General features: G+C 47.1%; 1 protein-coding gene across 1 annotated transcript in view; it reads right to left on the bottom strand.

Annotated features, from left to right (window-relative positions):
- ACAA1 (acetyl-CoA acyltransferase 1) overlaps positions 1-18,370 on the bottom strand; it is a 24,363-nt gene extending 5,993 nt beyond the window's left edge. The window contains exons 1-4 of the mRNA XM_010835509.1: positions 18,090-18,370; positions 17,796-17,889; positions 16,762-16,819; positions 3-50 (exon numbers count right to left, since the gene is read on the bottom strand). Of these exons, the coding sequence (XP_010833811.1) occupies positions 3-50; positions 16,762-16,819; positions 17,796-17,889; positions 18,090-18,260 (371 nt within the window). The 5' untranslated portion in view covers positions 18,261-18,370. The remainder of the gene's footprint in view (positions 1-2; positions 51-16,761; positions 16,820-17,795; positions 17,890-18,089) is intronic.
- Positions 18,371-19,935: the final 1,565 nt, after the last annotated feature.

Here is a 19,935-nt window from a genome sequence, read left to right as displayed (position 1 = left end):
ACGAACACTGCCTATTGACAGCTGACAAAGGCACAGTCTCCGGGATGTCACTGAAACAGGAAGCAAGAAAGTCAGCCCCCCTCTCTCTGCCCAGCGCTCAGGGAAAGCAGGCCCGGGCTCCTGGCCAGCCTGACTGCCCCTTTGTAGGGGAGTTGGGGGGAGGTCGGACAGAAAGACCAGGGGAACAAACAGGCAGCCCTGCCTGCACTCCAGGCAATTCACACTGGGCAAACCCATCTCTGCAGGCACTTGCGCCCCAGGCCCCGCAAGCACGTGCCCTTCCATCCAGTGATTCTCCTCAGCCAAGGCCAAGCTCGGCCCAAAGGCAAGAGAAGGCTGGCTGGGTCTTGTCTTGGCTTTGAAGGTTCAAAAGTGAAACTGTACAACCCTCTTTCTCCTAGAGCCAGGGTCTCCAGCCCTCAGACCATGGGTGAGTACCGGTCCTTGGCCTGTTAGGAATTGGGCACCGCAGGAGGCGGGTGGCAGCTGGTGGCCATGCCCATCGCCTGCACTACCGCCTGAGCTCCGCCTCCTGCCAGATCAGCTGCAGCCTTAGATTCTCATAGGAGCTCAAACCCTTCTGTGCATGAGCATTCAAGGGATCTAGGCTATGCGCACCTTCTAAGAATCTGATGGGTGACAATCTGAGGTGGAGCGAGTCAGTGAGGTTAGGGTGGGGAGTGGCTGCAAATACACATCTATCATTAGCAGAGAGGTCTGACCACACACGGACCATAACAAATCAGCTGCAGATTCATATCAGAGCCCTATCAGTGAGTGGCAAGCGACAGTTAAGCCATATCTGGTGGCAGGCTTTAAGTCAGAATCTGACACTTCAGTCCACCTGTGGCTCGCCCATTGTTTTATTGACCACTTCCGTCTGGGCCTCTTTCCCACACTATGCACCTGTCTCAGTTTTCATAAGCCCACAAGCTAACCCTAGCCAAAATGAGTAGAAAGCAAACGTCGCTGGAGAGCTTCTTAAAAGGTGAGAAGACCCAATGATGAGAGAGCAGAAGATGCTTAAGACTGCCGACAAGAACGAAAGCTGCATTTAAAAGAAAATACCAAGAGCCCTAATTAAATTATGGGTTCATTACAACAAGTGACTCAGTTTCCAAGCGTGCTTTGTAACTGTGGTGACCAGCCATCCAACAAAGCTAAAAAACCTTCAAAACTGCTTTTCCACATGGAGACCAAGCACCCTGCATTAAAAGCCAAGCCTTTGGGACTCCCCTGGTGGTACAGTGGGTAGGAATCCGCCTGACAATGCAGGGCACACAGGTTTGATCCCTGGTCCAGCAAAATTCCACATGCCTCAGAGCAGCGAAGCCCGTGCGCCACAACTACTGAAGCCCATGTGCCCGGAGCCCCTGTTCCACGACAGAGTAGACCCCGTTCGCCACAACTTGCGAAAGCCTGGGTGCAACAACGAAGATCCAGCGCAACCAACATTACAGACAGACAGGCAAGCCTTTGGCATTTTTACAAAGAAAAAACTCAAAACATGAAGAACAGAAGCAATTGCTGAAGGCTACCACTCACTTCATCAAACAGACCTATACTGAGAGCATCATTCATAGTGGCTAACCTTACAGCTAAAGTTAAGAAGGCCTGCTCTACTGGTAGAGTTGATCCTGCCTGACATCTGTTGTGAACTTTTAGAGGAGAGGCTGCAGTTTAAATGGTGGCACGTGTTCCTCTTTCAGACAGCACCATAACTAGACAAACTGATGAGAAGATTAATAGCAGCAGACGTTGTGCTGTGTGCCGTGCTTAGTCGCTCAGTCGTGTCTGCCTCTTTGCAAACCCACGGACTGCAGCCCGCCAGGCTCCTCTACCCATGGGATTCTCCAGGCAAGAATACTAGAGTGGGTTGCCATGCCCTCCTGCAGGGGACTCTTCCCAACCCAGGGATCAAACCCAGGTCTCCCACATTGCAGGTGGATTCTGTACCATCTGAGCCACCAGGAGAGCCCAACACAGTTGTTAAAGAGGATAAATGACTCCCCGAGGTACACAGACCAGGTTGGTGAGTCTATCGACTTTGACCACAAGGCAACAGAGCTTGTCTGTGCAATCTGTTTTTTAGAAGGATGTGTATGCGGATATGTTATGTGCCCTTTCGTTGCCAACCACACTACAGTTGCAGAACGATTCAAATCTTTGATTACATACCAGGAAAACTGAACTGGTCTTTTTGTGTCATGCATGAATGGAGCAGCTGCCATGACTGGATGGCTTTCTGGTTTCACTACTCAAGTCAAAGAGGTGGCTTCTGAATGTGAGTCTACACACCACATCCTCCATAGGGAAATGCTGGCTATGTGAAAAAGTCACCTGAACTTAGCAGTGTTCTGAGACAGGATTACAGTTATCAGCCACATTAAAGTGCTTGCCACAACTCATGTCTGTGCACAGAACTCTCTGAGGAGATGGACTCGGAGCACACACGTCTTACACACAAGATCCCTGGCCAGAGTTACAAGAGCCGCTCCAGAGATTTCTTTTAGGAAAAGTCACCACATTTCAGTGACGCAGAGTGGATCACAAAACTTGCCTACTTTGAGTGACATACTTAACCTACTCAACGAATTCAATCTGTCATTTTAGGGTAGAATGACAACTGTGTTCAAGTTGGCAGATAAAGTGGCTGCATTCACAGCCAAACTGGAGTTACGTGGGCAATGGGTGAACATTGGGATTTTTCAACCATTAGCAGAAATTTTGAAACAGACTGAGCCAGCACCTTCCTTCTCCCAGCTGTTGCAGGATCACCTATCTCAGCTTTCAAGAGAGTCTGAGCATTACTTCCCAACCACAAAAGACCCCCGAACTGGAAAGGAATGGATCCACAACCCATTTGTGAATAAGCCAGGGAAACTGACTTTGGCTGTGCTAGAAGAGGATCAACTGCTTTAGACTGAAAATGATGGTGGCCTTAAAAGTCATGTTTCAGACAATTTCAAATCTCCACACTTTCTGGATTCAAATCGAGGCAGAATATCCTGAGATTTCCACAAAAGCACTGAAAAACCTGCTTCCATTTCCAATATCTAATCTTTATGAGGCAGGGTTTTCTGCAGTGACAGCAACCTACATGAGATTATGGAGTAGACCGGACAGAAGCAACACATGCTTTTCACACCACCCCCAGATGGGACTGTCTAGCTGTAAGAAAACAAGCTCAGGGCTCCCACTGACTCTGCATTATGGTGAGTTGTATAATGGTCTCATTATACATCACAGTGTAATGATAATAGAAATAGTGTGTACTGTAAATTTAATGTGCTTGAATGATCCTGAAACCATCCCCCCATACACCAGTTCGTGGAAAAACTGGCCTCCACAAAACTGATCCCTGGTGCCAAAAGGATTGGAGACTGCTGCCCTAAAGAACAGAGAATACGCCTGTGGCCAGGACAGAGAACCAGTGCAAAAGAAATGTCTACAGTATGACAGAGGCCTCACAGGCCCAGGAAAAGAGGCTCCACATCGCTAATTATTAGAGAAATGCAAGTCAGAAGTATAACGAGGTATCACTTCACACCAGTCAGAATGGCCATCGTTTAAAAGTCTACAAATAAATACCACAGAGGGTGGACAGAAAAGGAACCCTCCTACAATGTTGGTGGGAATGTAAGCTGGTGTAGCTACTATGGAAAACAGTATGGACGTGCCTCAAAAAGCTAAAAATAGAGTTGCCATCTGATCCAAGAATCCCGCTCCTTGGTGCACATCCAGACAAAACTCGAATTCAAAAAGACACGTGGATGAGAGGCAAGATAGATCCCCCACATACCCAGGTAGGAAAAAAGAAAGAAGGGAAAAGGAAGAGGAAGTGGGATGGAACCTACACCCCTGAGGGTGAAGCTGAAGAAGAGAAGGTTCCTGCATGTGGGGAAGCCCCCTCAATGGCAGGGAGATCAGCTGGGCAGAAGGGGATCTTCGGAAACTCGGAGGAGAACACAGCAACCGGCAGGCAGGACGGAGAGACCTGCACAGATGGTCTGACCCAGCCCTCTGCGCCCCAGCCTGAGACACGTGTCCACTGGTGCACACGGGCTGGGTGTGGAAAGCAGACCTAGGGAGAGGACTGCCGTTGGCTGCCATGAGACAGCCTGAGGTGGTGGGAGTGAGGAGCTCTGCAACTGAGAACGCTCACGGAGGAAGCCGGGACCACTGTACAAGCGAAGCCCCACTGCTGAGTGATGTGCAAAGGGTGGGGCCACCATTGAGCCTTTCTCCCAAGCGGCGACCCTACCTTCCTAGACACCTGGAAGGGCTCCAGCCAGGACAGGCTCTCAGGCCCCTCCCTGCCGGAGTGGGCTCACGTGCTCTGGGGCAGACTTGGGAGCAGGGACCAGAGGGTGACCCACATGCAGAGGTGGGGCTGAAACCACAGCTGAGCCTCAGAGGCTGTGCAACTAAGGAAGAAGAGCTGCAATCTCTCCTCCCAGCGGCATGAACAGCAGATTTACACCCCACGATGGGATTATTTAACTTATATGCAGAATACATCATGTGAAATGCCAGGCTAGACGAAGCTCAAGCTGGAATCAAGACTGCCGGGAGAAATATCAGTAACTTCAGATGCACAGACGACACCACCCTTATTGCAGAAAGCAAAGAGGAACTAAAGAGCCTCGTGATGAAGGTGAAAGAGGACAGTGAAAAAGCTGGCCTAAAACTCAACATTTAAAAAAATAAGATCATGGCACTCAAACCCATCACTTCATGGCAAATAGGGGAAAAAATGGAAACAGTGACAGACTTTATTTTCTTGGGCTCCGATATCACTACAGACAGTGACGGCAGCCGTGAAATTAAAAGACACCTGTTGTTCCTTGGAAGCAAAGCCTAGACAACATATTAAAAAGCAGAGACATCACTCTGTTGACAAAGATCCGTATAATCAAAGCTATAGTTTTCCCAGTAGTCATGTACAGATGTGAGAACTGGACTATAAAGAAGGCTGGGGACCAAAGAACTGATGCTTGTAAACTGTGGTACTGGAGATGACTCTTGAGAGAGTCTCTTGGACAACAAAGAGATTAAACCAGTCAATCCTAAAGGAAATCAACCCTGAATATTCATTAGAAGAACTGATGCTGAAGATGAAGCTCCAATACTTTGGCCACCTGATGGGAAGAGCAGACTCATTGGAAAAGACCGTGATGCTGGGAAAGATTGAAGGCAGGAGGAGAAGAGGGTGACAGAGGATGAGATGGCATCACCAAGTCAATGGACATGAGTTTGAGCAAACTCCGGGAGATAGCGGAGGACAGGAAAGCCTGGTGTGGTGCAGTCCATGGGGTCGCAGAGCTGGACACGACTGAGAGACTGAACAACAATGGGCTTTGTGAACTCAGTGCCTGCAGAACATCTCCTGTAGCCCAGACAGGTCTAGCTTTTGCAGCTGAGAACTTTGTGGACACGCACATGCTGAGGTGGGGCCAGGGCAGAGTCTGAGCTGCTCCATAGCACCCCCAGGCAGTCCAGATCCATAATTACTGCAACCTGGGCCCTGACTTCAGTGGATGGATGCTGGTGGCCTGGTGAAAACAACACTGGAGAGACACCAGGGCCAACTGTGGCATTCCCACACTTACGATGGGGCTGAGAGACATGCGAATGGCGTTATCTGAGAGCTCGCGCACGGGTGAAAGGTGACAGCAGAGCACACCCACGGTGAACAGCTCCGGAACAGGATACCCAGTGGTTTCTCTCTGAGGGGGGTGCTCCAACCCCGCTGCCTCATACCGCATATCACACACACAGTTAAGGAAGGGATCTGAGGGCTTCTACTCCAACACCTAGGGAGCAGACCGCGCCCTGACAGGCCGGTGCAACCACAGAGCAGAGAGGAGGCCCTGATCAATACCCAGCACAGGCTCTGCTCACTGCATCAGTCACACCCCCTGTCAGAGGGGACAGCACCAGCACACACTGAGGAAAGAGGTGGCAGACATACTATAAAGAGAGTTCTCGCACCAACAAATATTAAACACATGCAGACTACACAGGATGTTCCCACATAAAAAGAGCCCTCCAAGACAGTCTGCGGGGCTGGCCTTAGAAGGAAGAACCCCCAGATCATTTAGCCTTGAAGGCCAGCAGGGCTTGAGGGCAGGAGCTCCACAGGGCTGGGGGAACAGAGACCCCCTCTCTGAGGGCACACAGCCGGTTTCATGTGCACTGGGCCCAGCTTAAAGCAGCACCTTTACAGGAACCTGGGCGAGGCCCACCTAGTGATCTTAGAGGGTCTCCTGGGGAGGCAAAGGGTGGCTGCAGCTCACCGGCTGAGGTTCAGGACAAGCACAACGATAGTGGAATCTCCAGGGAATATGATTGGTGTGAGCTCTCCTGGAGGCCCCCATTTTGGCACCAAGACCAGGGCCCAGCCAACAACCTGCAGGCTCCACTGCTGGAAAGCCTCAGGCCCAACAACCAACTCTACAGGAACACAGCTCCACCCAGCCATCAGAAGACAGGCTGCCTGGGCTTCCTGGGGGGCCAGTGATTGGGAGTCCACCTGCCAATGCAGGGGACACGGGTTCCCATCCCTGGTCTGGGAAGATCTCACATGCTGCGGAGCAACTAGAGCTGTGTGCCACAACTACTGAAGCCCGGAGCCTGAGCCGTGCTCCACAGCGAGAGACGCCTGCGCATGCAACTGGAGAGCAGCCCCACTTGCTGAGGACAGAGAAAGCCCACACGCATCAAGGAAGACTCAGCACCCAACACAGCAAAAAATAAAAGAGCAACAAATAACATACAAGGAATCCCCATAAGGTTATCAGCAGCAACAATGCAGATCAGAAGACAGCAATATATTTAAAGTGATGAAAAGGAAAAACCCACAACCAAGAACACCCAGCAAGGTTTTCATTCAGATCCAACGGAGAAATCAAAAGCCTTACAGACAAGCAAAAGCTAAGAGAAGTCAGCACCACAAAACCAGCTAATTCCCTAACAAGAAAATAAAAAAATGGGAAAGCTCTCCAATAAAAGCAAACAAAGAAATAGGAAATCATCCACACACCAATAGGACGGCAAAACCAGCACCCATGACGGTCCAGTGGCTGGAGGTCCGCCTTGCAGTGCAGGGGATGTGAGTGCGATCTGTGGTCCACATGCCATGGAGTGACTAGGCCCACACACCCCAGCTATGGAGCCTGAGCACCACGACAAAAAATCCCACTGCCACAACAGGGACCGACACTGCCGAATAAATAAGTTTTAAAAAAATCAGCAATCATGAGAAGAAGAGAGTACAACTGAAGGAAATGGGAACTACATTTGAAATTAAGAACCAGCAACTTAACCTTGTACATATATAGATCGCTGCTGTATCGAAGCCTCATGGGAACTGCAAACCAAAACTACAACAGATTCACACACACAGAAAAAGCAACGCAAACACAACACTAAAGATAGTCATCCAACCACCAGAGAAGAGAACAGAAGAAAGGAAGACCAACAAAAACAAATCCAAAACAATTACAAAAACAGCAGTAAGGTGGGGGCGTGGAACTTCCCTGGTGGTCCAGGGCTTGAGAATTCACCTTCCAATGCAGGGGATGGGGTGTGATCCCTGATCAGGGAACTGAGATCCCACAGGGCAACTGAGCCCATGCACCACAACCAGAGAGAAGCCCTCGTGTGACAATGAAGATGCCATGTGCCAAGACGAAGACCTAATATAGCCAAAAATAAATAAAAAATATTTAAAAAAGAAAACGGCAATAGGAACACACATATGGATAATCACCTCAAGTGTAAATGATTCAAATGCTCCAACCAAAAGACACAGACTGGCTGAATGGATACAAAAACGAAACCCACATACATGCTATCTATAAGAGACCCATTTCAGACCCAGGGACACATACAGCCTGAAAGTGAGGGAGTGGAAAAAGATATTCCATGCAAATGGAAATCAAAAGAAAGCTGGAGTAGCAATACTCATATCAGATAAACTAGATTTTTAAGAGAAGACTGTTACAAGAGACAAGGAAAGACAGTATATAATAATCGAGGGATCAATCCAAGAAGACATAACGACAATGTAAATATATATGCACTCAACACAGGAAGACGTCAATGTTTAAAGCAAATGCTAACAGCCATAAAAGTGAAAACTGAGCATGAAAACATGCTCACCTCAGTCACGGCCGCTGTGGGAGGCGGGAGGGGCCTGCCAGGGGCTGGGCAGCCTCAGCCGGACCCGACCCTGTGGACAGTCCATCACCAGACTGCACACTGGCACAGAGCTTACCACCTCTCACAGGAGGACAAATCCTCCCTATGATTCCTGAGGGTCCTCTTGACCCGCTTGTGAGAGGCACCGTGGTATAGGCACCGTACCAGAGAGTCTCAGGTTCGAACCTCACCTCCATCAGTGCCACTGCTGTGAAGCCCTGGCCAAGTCACTTAACCTCTCTGAGCCTCATCTGCAGGCTTTCAGGAAACAGAAACTGCTACGGTAGGTCAAGTCGGCCAAAGCACTTCCACCCTCACCCTCCTCCCCATATGGCCCACCCCAAGGCCAGACAGGATATGGAGGGTGCCCTGCCACTCTCGACCCTCAGGACATCACAGCCAGGTTCTCCATTTTACAGCCACGCAGCTGAGGCCCAGAGAGGCAAAGGGACTTGCTGCAAGTCACACAGCCAGTGAATGTGGGATGGAATCAGGACTGACCCCAGATTGGGCAATAATTCTTACATGAAGCCGCAAACAGTTCTTCCGCAGAGATTGGTGACACCGCAAGAACAGAATCCTACGTGCAAATCAGAGAGCACTGGGACAGGATGACCAAGGCTGATACAATTCACTGCTAGAGATTCCACAACACTGGTTCCAGCCAGGAGTCTCCTGGCATACGACTGCTAAATAATGGCTTCAAACAAACCAATGGGAGCCACAGACCAGACACTGCGATAAGACAAGATCACCTTTCTCCAGTTGTGGAATGTGGGTTCAGTAACCCTGCACACTCAAAGGCCTTTTTTCACGAAATGTCCTGACGCACGCAGAAGTAGAGAGAATACTATAATGAACTCCCACATACGAATCACCCAGCTTCCTCTATTGTCAACACTGGTTAACAGTGCTTCCTTTCTCCCCCTCCCACATCTTTCCCAAGGCTGGAGTGCTTAAAGCAAATCCCAGATGCAGTGTCCTCTCACTAGTAACCCGTTCAACCTGCCAAGCCAACAAACGACATTGTTTTTATATAACTGGCATGCCAGTGTCACACCTAACAAAAAATAATAATAACCCTTAAATAATCTAATATTTAGTCCATGTTCAAGTTTCCCAGATTGTGTCAAAGATGTCTGTTTGCAATTAGAAGAGCGTTCACAAAATTCATTTTGCTCCAAATTCTACAACTATGGCATTTCACATGTTCTACTTCCAAGAAGGGCTGTAGGAGGCACAGAGATAGGAAATGCATCAATACCGCCTCTGAAAAGCTCCAGCTGTGTGCTGAACACAGACTAGCTCACAGTAGGCCCTCAAGATGAGGCCAGGTTCCCTCTTAACCTCTGTACCCGGTCCAGCAGCCCTGGGGAGGGTGGGCCCTACCTGTGTACCGTGGAATATTACTCAGCAATGAAAAGGAATAGGCTGCTGACACAACAATCTGAATGAAATCTACAAAGAATTATTCTGAGTGAAAAAAGCCAATTCCAAAAGGTTACAATCGGTGTGGTTCCCTTTATATACCTTTCTTGAAATAAAATTACAGAAATAGAGATTAGTGGTTGCCAGGGATAAGGGAGCAGAGGAGTGAGAAGGAAAGTGGGTGTGGCTATAAGACAGGCCTTGTGGTAGTGGAAATGTTCTGTAATTTGATGGTATCAATGTCAATATCATGGTTGGGAAATTGTACAATAGTTTTTCAAGATGTTCCCTCTGGGTGAAACTGGGGAAAAAGTACGCGAGGGTCTCTGTATTCTTTCTTAAAACTGCATGTGATTATCTAAATATACTGTCTCAAAATAAAAAGTTTAATTTTAAGAAAAAAAGGGAAATCGACAGTAATACAATAATAGTAGGGGACTTTAACACCCACTTACACCAATGGGACAGATGACCCCGATAGAAAATCAGTAAGGAAACATATTAAACCAGATGGACTTAATTGATATTTATAGAGCATTCCATCCAAAAACAGCAGAATATACTTTATTCTCCAGTGCACATGGAACATTCTCTAAGGCAGATCACATCTGGGGCCACGAATCACGCCTTGGTAAATTTAAGAAAACTGAAAACATATCAAGCATCTTTTCCAGCCACAAGGCTATGATATTAGAAATCAATTACAGGGAAAAACTGTGAAAAACACAAACATATGCAGGCTAAACAACATGTTACTAAACAACCAACAGATAACTAAGGAGATCAAGGAGCAAATTTAAAAAGTACCTAGAAACAAAGGACAAAACAGCAATCCAAAACCCACGCAGTGCAGCAAAGGCACTCAAAAGAGGAAACTTTACAGTGATTATCTCAGAAAACAAGAAAAATCCCCAATAAACAACCTAACCTTATGCCTAAAGCACCCAGAGAAAGAAAAGCAAATAAAACACAAACTTAGTAGAAGGAAAGAAATCATAAACATCAGAGGAGAAATAGAGACGAAGAAAACAATACGAAAGATCAATGAGAGTAGCAGCTGGTTCTTTAAAGATACACAAAATTGACAAAATTGATAAATCTTTAGCTAGACTCATCAGAAAAAAGGAGCGGGCTCAAATCAATAAAATGAGAAATGAAAAAAGTTACAACTGATGTCAAAGAAATACAAAAGATCATAAGAGACTACTACAAGCAATTATATACCAATAAAATGGACAACCTAGAAGAAATGGACAAATTCTTAGAAAGGTACTACCTTCCAGTTGAACCAGGGAGAAATGAGAAATTCAAACAGACCAATTACAAGTACTGAAATTGAAACTGTGATTTAAAAACTTCCAACAAACAGAAGTGAATTCTTCACAGGTGAATTCTATCAAACATTAAGAGCTAGCACCGATCCTTCTGAAACTCTTACAAAAAACTACAGAGGAAGGAACACTCCCAAGTTTATTCTATGAGACCACCATCACCCTGATACTAAAACCAGACAAATACCAACAAAAAAAAAGAAAATTACAGGAATTCCCTGGTGGTCCAGTGGTTAAAAATCAATCCACCTGCCAATGCAGGGGACACGGGCTCGATCCCTGGTTCGGGAAGATTCTGCATGCAGTGGGGCAACTAAGCCCGTGGGCCACACCTACTGAGCCCTCTCTCTGGAATCTCCAAGTCACAACCACTGAAGCCACCACAGTGAGAAGCCCACGCACCGTGATGAAGAGCAGCTCCTGCTCACTACAACCACTGACAATCCTGCACGCAGCAATGAAGGCACAGCGCAGCCAAAACTAAAATTCTTTAAAAATGAATTATTTATCTTTAAATTTCTTAATTAATTTATTTTTGGCTGTGCTGGGTCTCTGTTGCTGCGCGGGGGCTTTTTCTGGCTGCAGCACGCAGCTTCTCACTGCCATGGCTTCTCTTGTTGCAGAGCACTGGCTCTAGACACGTGGGCTCAGCACTTGCAGCATTCAGCTTAGTTCCTCCGCAGCATATGGAATCCTCCCAAATCAGGGATTGAACCTGTGTCCCCTACACTGGTGGCAGATTCTTAACCACTGGACCAGCAGGTAAGTCCAATAATAAATAAATTTTTTTTAAAAGAATAAACTGGAGAGAGAGACTATTTAAAGAAAAAAGGAAAGAAAATTACACGCTAACATCACTGATGAACACAAAATCCTCAACAAAAAAATCCTCAACAAAATACTAGCAAACCGAATCCACCAACACATTAAAAGGATCATAAATTCATGATCAAATGGAACTTATCCCAGGGATGCAAAGGATTCTTCAATACATGCAAACCAATGTGATACACCACATTAACAATCTAAAGAATAAAAACCATTATGATCATCTTGATAGATCCAAAAAAAGCTTTTGAGATAATTTAACATCCATTTATGATAATAACTCTCCAAAAAGTAGGCTTGGGGGAACCTACTTCAACATAATAAAGGCCATATACGACAAACCCACAGCTAACATCATTCTCAACAGTGAAAAACTGAATGAATTTTCTCTAACATCAGGAACAAAATAAGTAGCTCACTCTTGCCACTTTTATTCAACATAGTTTTGGAAGTTCTAGCCACGTAATCACAGAAGAAAAAGAAATAAAAGAATCCAAGTTGGAAAAGAAGAAGTAAAACTATCACTGTTTGCAGATGACTTGATACTATACACAGAAAATCCTGAATACTCTACCGGAAAACTACTAGAGCTCATCAATGAATCAGTAATTATGCAGGATACATAATTAATACACAGAAATCTCTTGCATTCCTATACACTAACAATGAAAAATCAGAAAGAGAAATTAAGGAAATAATCCCATATACCATCACATCAAAAAGAATAAAATACCTAGGATTAAAATTACCGAAGAAGGCAAAAGACCTATACTGTACTTACAAAACTATGAGATGCTGATGAAAGAAATTAAAGATAGCACAGACAGAAGAGAGATATACTATGTTTTTGGATTAGAAAACTCAATATTATCAAAATGACTATACTACCCAAAGCAATCTACATATTCAATGCAATCTCTGTCAAATTACCAATGGCATTTTTCACAAATTAGGAAAAAAAAAATGACGATTTGCATGAAAATACAAAAGATCCTGAATAGCCAAAGCAATCTTGAGGAAGAGAAACGAACCTGGGCCCAGGGCAGGGGTCCTCGGTGCGATTCCTGGCCAGGGAACTAGATTCCACCTGCCGTGACTGAGAGGTCACGTGCGGCAACTGAAGACCCCACAGGCCACAGCCAAGACCCAGTGCAGCCACACACACAAGCGTGCAGTGGAGCACCGCTACAAATGGTGTTTTTAAAAAACAGAGAAATGGAGCTGGGGAATCAGGCTCCCTGACTTCAGACTACACTATTAAACTATATTAATCAAAACAGTTCTGGTACTGGCACAAAAACAGAAATACACATCAATGGCACAGGATAGAAAACCCAGAGATAAGCCCACACACCTATGGTCACCTCATCTATGACAAAGGAGGCAAGGACACAGAATGGAGAAAAGACACTCTTCAACACATGGTTCTTGGAAAACTGAACAGCTCCATGTATTAATAAAAAATGAAATTAGAACTCCCTTTAACACCATACACAAAAATAAATACAAATGGAATAAAGACCTAATTGGCCAGATGCTACAGAAGTCTTAGAGGAAAATATAGCCAGAACACTCTCTGACACAGATCGCAGCAATATCTTTCTTTGATTCACTTCCCAGAGTAGTAAAAATAGAAGAAAAAAAAAAAAGAGAGACCAAATTAAACTTAAAAAGCTTTTGCACAGCAAAGGAAACCATAAACAAAATGAAAGACAACCCACAGAATGGCTGAAAATATTTGCAAAGTGACCAATAAGAAATTTATCTTCAAAATACAAAAACAGCTCCATGCAGTTCAATATTAAAAAAAAAAAACAAACAAACCTAATCAAAAAATGGGCAAAAGATCTAAATAAACATTTCTCCAGAGAAGACATACAGATAGCCAAGAGGCACATGAAAGGCGGCTCAACCTCACTACTTATTATAGAGTAATGTAAATCAAAACTACAATGAGGCATCATTTCACACTGGTCACAATGGCCATCATCAAAAAGTCTACACAGTAAATGCTGGAGAGGGCATGGAGCAAAGCAAACCCTCCTGCACTGCTGATGGGAATGTAAACTGGTGCAACCACCATGGAAAACCGTATAGTGGTGTCTTTATAAAGCTAACAATGATCTGGCAATCCCACTCCTGGGCATATATTTGGAGAAAGCCATAACTCAAAAAGATACATGTACTCCAACCTTGACTGCAGCACTGTTTACATTTAGCCAAGACACGGAGGCTGCCAAAATGTCCATCATCAGAGGAGTGAGTGAAGAGGTGGTACGTATATACGATGCAATACTGTTCAGCCACGAAAAAGAAAAAATAACCCCATTTGCAGCAGCATGGGCAGACCTAGAGATGATCACACTAAGTCAGACAGAGAAGGACAAATACATGACATCACTTGTATGTGGGACCTAAAAAATGACACAAATGAACCTATTTACAAAATAGAAACACACTTGGAAAACAACTTTATGGCTACCAAAGGGGAAAGGTGGGGGGAGGGATAAATTAGGGGTTTGGGATTAACATATACACACTACTATATATAAAATAGATACATCATCAAGGACCTACTATATAGCACAGGGAACTTGACTCAATAATCTGTAATAACCTATATGGGAAAAGAATGAATATATTTATATGTATAACTGCATAACTTTGCTGTACACCTGAAATGAGCACAACATTGTAAATCAACTGTACTCCAATATAAAACAAAAAATTAAAATTTAAGAGTCTATATATAACAAATCCTGGCTAGGGCGTGCAGAGAACAGAACCCTCCTACATTGCTTGTGGGAATGTAAATTGGAGCAGCCACCAGGGCAAACAGTATGGAGGGCACTCAAAAAGCTAAAATTAGCCTTGCCGTGTGATTGGGCGATCCAACTCCTGGGCCCACATCCATTCAAAACTATAATTCAAAAAGATACATGCATCCCAGTGTTCACTGCAGCACCATTTACAAGAGCCAAGACATGGGAGCAACGCAAACGTCCATCAGCAGAGGACTGGATAAAGAAAATGCGATAGGTGTATACAGTGGAATATTACTCAGTCATAAAAAGAATGGAATAACACCACATGCAGCAACACGGATGGACCTGAAGAGAGACTGTCACACTGAGGGAAGTCAGTCAGACAAAGAAGGCCACATACATGATATCGCTTCCACGTGGAATCTAAGATATGACACAAATGAGCTTATCTTCAAAACAGAAATGGACGCCCAGAAAACAGACTTGTGGTGGGGGCGGTGATTAGGGCAAGGATGGCATGGGAGTTCGGGGCTGACAGACCCAAACGATTACATAAAGGTGGATAAACAACAAGGTCCTCCTGTGCAGCACTGGGAACTACAGTCACTATCCCGTGATGAACCGTAACGGAGAAGGATATTTTTTTAAAAAGAATGTATATAAACATGTGTGTACCTGAATCATTTCGCTACAGTAGAAGTACAACATTGTAAATCAACTATGCTTCAATTTAAAAAAAAAAGAATGTCTAAAATATGAGGCCAGAAACCATCCCTACTCTCAGCCTGTATGCTCCCACCATTCTCTATGGAAAGCCTGTTCCCAGCTGGACAAAGAACCCTGACATGTACTAGGTATTCTAACATCCCTCCTTCGGGTGGGTTCCCCCAGGCTTTCACACGGGTTTCAGCCCTAGAAGCTGGTGGAGCCACCTCTGCCAATGTAATCTGAGCTGGGAACGGGCACAAAGTCCTGCGCAAATCCCGAGACCCATGGACTCCGAACCTCGGGGTGAAACCTGCTGATTCTAGCATGTGACCAGAGTTGGGAACCTTTAGACTAGAGGCCAGGCCAGGCTTTGCTGAGACCTTCTTGGGTGGAGAATGTCCTAGGCACCTGTAGCCTGTTTACCCTTCCCAGGTCCCCTAACACCCTACTGCTTAGGTACTGCCCCTTCACCCAATCCACCCAGTGATCGGTAAACACTGACTCAGTGTGAGGGATGCTGACATGCTTATAATACAGCGCCCGAGAGGACGCCCAACCACACACAGAAAGTGAATTAACTAGCCACATCTACAGCAACAGAGCAAGACAGCAAAGCACATCAAAAGGAAGCGCGTAGCCAGCGACTGGAAAAGAAGCCCTCTTGCTAAGCTTTGGGTGCTCAGGGAAGTCTGGTGAAAACGGTGACACTGTTTGGGCAGAGTCTAACTAGCGAGGAGAAGGGCGGCAGGGACAGTACTGCATGGCAGACAGGGTGGCTTAAAGCAGCAGCGGCAGGTAGATAAGACTGGAAGGCAAATCTGGAGGCAGATCGAGGAATCTTTTGAAGTCTAGGCTAAGCACTCTGAATGTCTCCTAGTCTCCACATTCTTTGTCATTTTCCTGTTCCTTCACTAGTTGATGTTCCTATTGTTGCTTATCCATGCAACTGGGATTATAGACCTAAGCGGTTCTTAAATCTACACAGGAAAATAATTTAAAGCTCCTCCCCTATCTTAGGACAAGAGGTAAAGGGCAATTCACCAGGGTACCTTCTGGGTGACCCTTGGGTTCTGGCCCATTCCTAAGTTTCTGTGGATGAGCTCTGCTTTGGAGGCGCCAGCTTGCCCAACTAGCATTTAAAAAGCTCTCTTCAGTGTGCCAACCTGGATATTTACCTGTAAATATCCAGGCAAAGTTCACACTTACAAAAGCCAAAGCAACAAGTTGACTTCAACTTAAGAAAGACTGGGCCACAGTGAACTTTCTGCTCCAGGCCCAAAGGCTGTTTGTCCTGGCTCCGCACTAGTAAACACACTCTCCTTTCAAAGTGGGGGAAAGGTGGCATCCAGAAAAACAGGGTGCTGAGCACCCTGGCTGTGTTCGGGTCTGGAGTCCACCAGACCCTGATCTTCTCCCACCAGCAGGCTGAGTTCTCTGGGGCCGGAGCCCAAGCAAGTCTGAATAGTCAACCCAGAGCAAGAACCAGAAAAGTTTACCTCAGAAACTGGGCGATTCGGGCCATGGTCGCTCCGGCCCCAGGCTGAAGCACGTTTCCTGTGGACAGCAAACCTCCAGTCAGTGCCAGGTGGTGCTCTGGGCACTAAGGCACGGCTGTGACAACCAGAGCGCGGGCATTCCAAATCCTCCTTCAGAACCACTGGAATGTCAAGGTCTGGAGCGGCGTGAGCCAGCTACACAGCAGCGTGTGCTGGTCAGACACTAGATCCAGTCCCTGAGAGGCCCCAGGTGCCCTGCCCAAGCACCCTGCTTTTCCAAATCAGCACACTCTGGGCAGGTCGCCTGCCTTTAAAGGTAACACGGAAAGAAGAATGTAGTGCAAAGCTTGAAGTCGGAGGAGGCAGTCCTGTCAGTTAGGAAAGTGTTTCTGAAAATGCACGCCTCCTTGAGTGTCCTCCACCTACTCACACTCCAGGGGTTGAACAGTGATCCCCCACCTAGGGGTAGCACCTCTGTGATGAGACTCTTACCATATAATGTTAGGTTCCAGGCTAAGGTGGGAAGCAGAGGTGGGGGAAAAGATTATACTAAAGGTCAAGAGGCCCTAGATTCAAGTCCAAGCTCTGCTGCAAATCCCCCAGGCAGTTTCTCAATTATTAACTGCAAAGCTGGACTTTGATGGTTTTTCGATGCTTCCTCTGTTCTACCCTGGCATAGACAGTACATCAGGATGGGTAGAGAAACCCAGTCTCCTGTCCCTTAGGGTGTTCTCAAACCCTGGCACCAAAACTCTGGCGTGAAAATGTTTGTCCCTTGCGATTCCTACTTCCTATCATACTTAATATGAAGAATGTGCTTGGAGCCGGCACAAAAAGTGCCTGGAAGCAGGGGTGGGAGAGGTGGTGGAGTCTGTAGCCCTAAAGAGACCATTACACTTATCTGCGTGCAGTCCGTCGCCGTTCCCCTCACTGAAGACGCCTGGAAAGCGCCTGAATGGAGGGAGGTGTTTGAGGAGCGCTTTGACGGGATGGGAAGGCGAGGATCGAGCGCAGGGCCAGGGTAGTGCACTCACCCACACAGATATCTCCCAGCTGGGCCGGGCTCAGCTTGACGTCCTGGAGAACCGCGGTCATGACGGCGGAGAGAAGCTCGTCGGGGGTGGTGTCCTACAGCCGAAAGAGCGACCGCTAGGATCCCGAGTCGGGACCCCAGCTACCAAAGCCTCGCCCTCCCTCAAAGGGGCAGAGCGGTCACAGCTCGAGCACAAAGCCACCACCGACGCCGAAAGGAAACGAACGGAGGAGCCAGACCCCAGCCCACCCCGGGCCTCCATCTCACACCTGGCTCTCGAGCCCAGGTGCCTCACCTTGAAGCCGCCGCGGCCCGACCGGCCAATGGCCGTGCGCCGCCCGTGCACCACCACGACATCCTCTGCGGACGCCCGCCGCGCGCCGCTCCAACACGGGGTGGCCTGCGGCTCCGGGTCCGAAGCGGGCCGGCCCTCCAGGTGACCCAGCACCACCTGCAGCCTCCGCATTGCGCAGCTCGGCGGGGTAAACTCTCAACCAGCCAGGAAGAGAGGGCAGCAACCAACAGACCGTGGCTCACGCAGGCGCGGGACCTTACTTCTGACCCACGGATATCTAAGTCCCACCCACAGACCTACTGGTCTGACTGGCCTTTCCCTCTAAAAGTCCCGCCCATCTCCCCGCCTCAGCCAACCTCTGGTTGGCGAGCCTGCCTGAGGTCCCGCTCCAATCCGCAAACCGAGCTCCCCAAAGTTAGATCTCAGAGGGTCTTTTCACTCAAAGCCCCGCCCACAGTAGCCTACGCCTGCCAACCGGGAGGTGGACTTTTCTGAAGCCTAACGCAGAAACGCAGACAGGAATCCTTTCCACTTGCAGCCCCACCTACTGCCAAACCGCAGGCGGGTTTGCAGGAGCACCTTTGGTTTCTTGAAGAAAGTTTCACCATTGCCGGGGGTCCCTTTCCCTACAACCTTGCCCACTGCCCGCCCACCAAACAGATGGCGAATTGTCAGGAGCGGTGCCTACAGTTTCTTAGCCGGGAAAGAGGCGCCGGGGCCTCTCGTTCCTCTTCTCCCTTCCTAACCTTCTCTGCTGTCTCCCCCAGGCTGGGAGACCGAGATAATTCCGAGATGCCACAGAGCCTACCTTGACGTGTTTGGGCTCTCCTGGGAAGTCTTTCGAGAAGACTGAGGGAATCTGGGATTCTGGGGTGGCAGGAGAACGGATTGTACAAAGATGTGACGGGACTCCGTATCTGGAGAAAGAGCCATATACATACATCAGTCCAGTTCAGTTCAGTTCAGTCGCTCAGTCGTGTCCGACTCTGCGACCCCATGAATCGCAGCACGCCAGGCCTCCCTGTCCATCACCATCTCCTGGAGTTCACTCAAACTCACGTCCATCGAGTTGGTGATGCCATCCAGCCATCTCATCCTCTGTCGTCCCCTTCTTCTCCTGCCCCCAATCCCTCCCAGCATCAGAGGCTTTTCCAACGGGTCAACTCTTCACATGAGGTAGCCAAAGTATTGGAGTTTCAGCTTTAGCATCATTCCTTCCAAAGAACACCCAGGGCTGATCTCCTTTAGAATGGACTGGTTGGATCTCCTTGCAGTCCAAGGGACTCTCAAGAGTCTTCTCCAACACCACACTTCAAATGCATCAATTCTTCGGTGCTCAGCTTTCTTCACAGTCCAACTCTCACATCCATACATGACCACTGGAAAAACCATAGCCTTGACTAGACAGACCTTTGTTGGTAAATCTAGGTTGGTCATAACTTTTCTTCCAAGGAGTAAGTTTTAATTTCATGGCTGCAATCACCATCTGCAGTGATTTTGGAGCCCCCCAAAATAAAGTCTGACACTGTTTCCCCATCTATTTCCCATGAAGTGATGGTACTAGTTGCCATGATCTTCGTTTTCTGAATGTTGAGCTTTAAGCCAACTTTTTCACTCTCCTCTTTCACTTTCATCAAGAGGCTTTTTAGTTCCTCTTCACTTTCTGCCATAAGGGTGGTATCATCTGCATATCTGAGGTTATTGATATTTCTCCTGGCAATCTTGATTCCAACTTGTGCTTCTTCCAGCCCAGCGTTTCTCATGATGTACTCTGCATATAAGTTAAATAAGCAGGGTGACAATATACAGCCTTGACATACTCCTTTTCCTATTTGGAACCCTGTCT

This window comes from Bison bison, unplaced genomic scaffold, assembly GCF_000754665.1.
Source record: "Bison bison bison isolate TAMUID 2011002044 unplaced genomic scaffold, Bison_UMD1.0 scf7180017864043, whole genome shotgun sequence".
NCBI lineage: Eukaryota > Metazoa > Chordata > Mammalia > Artiodactyla > Bovidae > Bison > Bison bison.
Note: the sequence above shows the minus strand (reverse complement) of the source record. Positions and strands in the feature narration are given on the sequence as shown.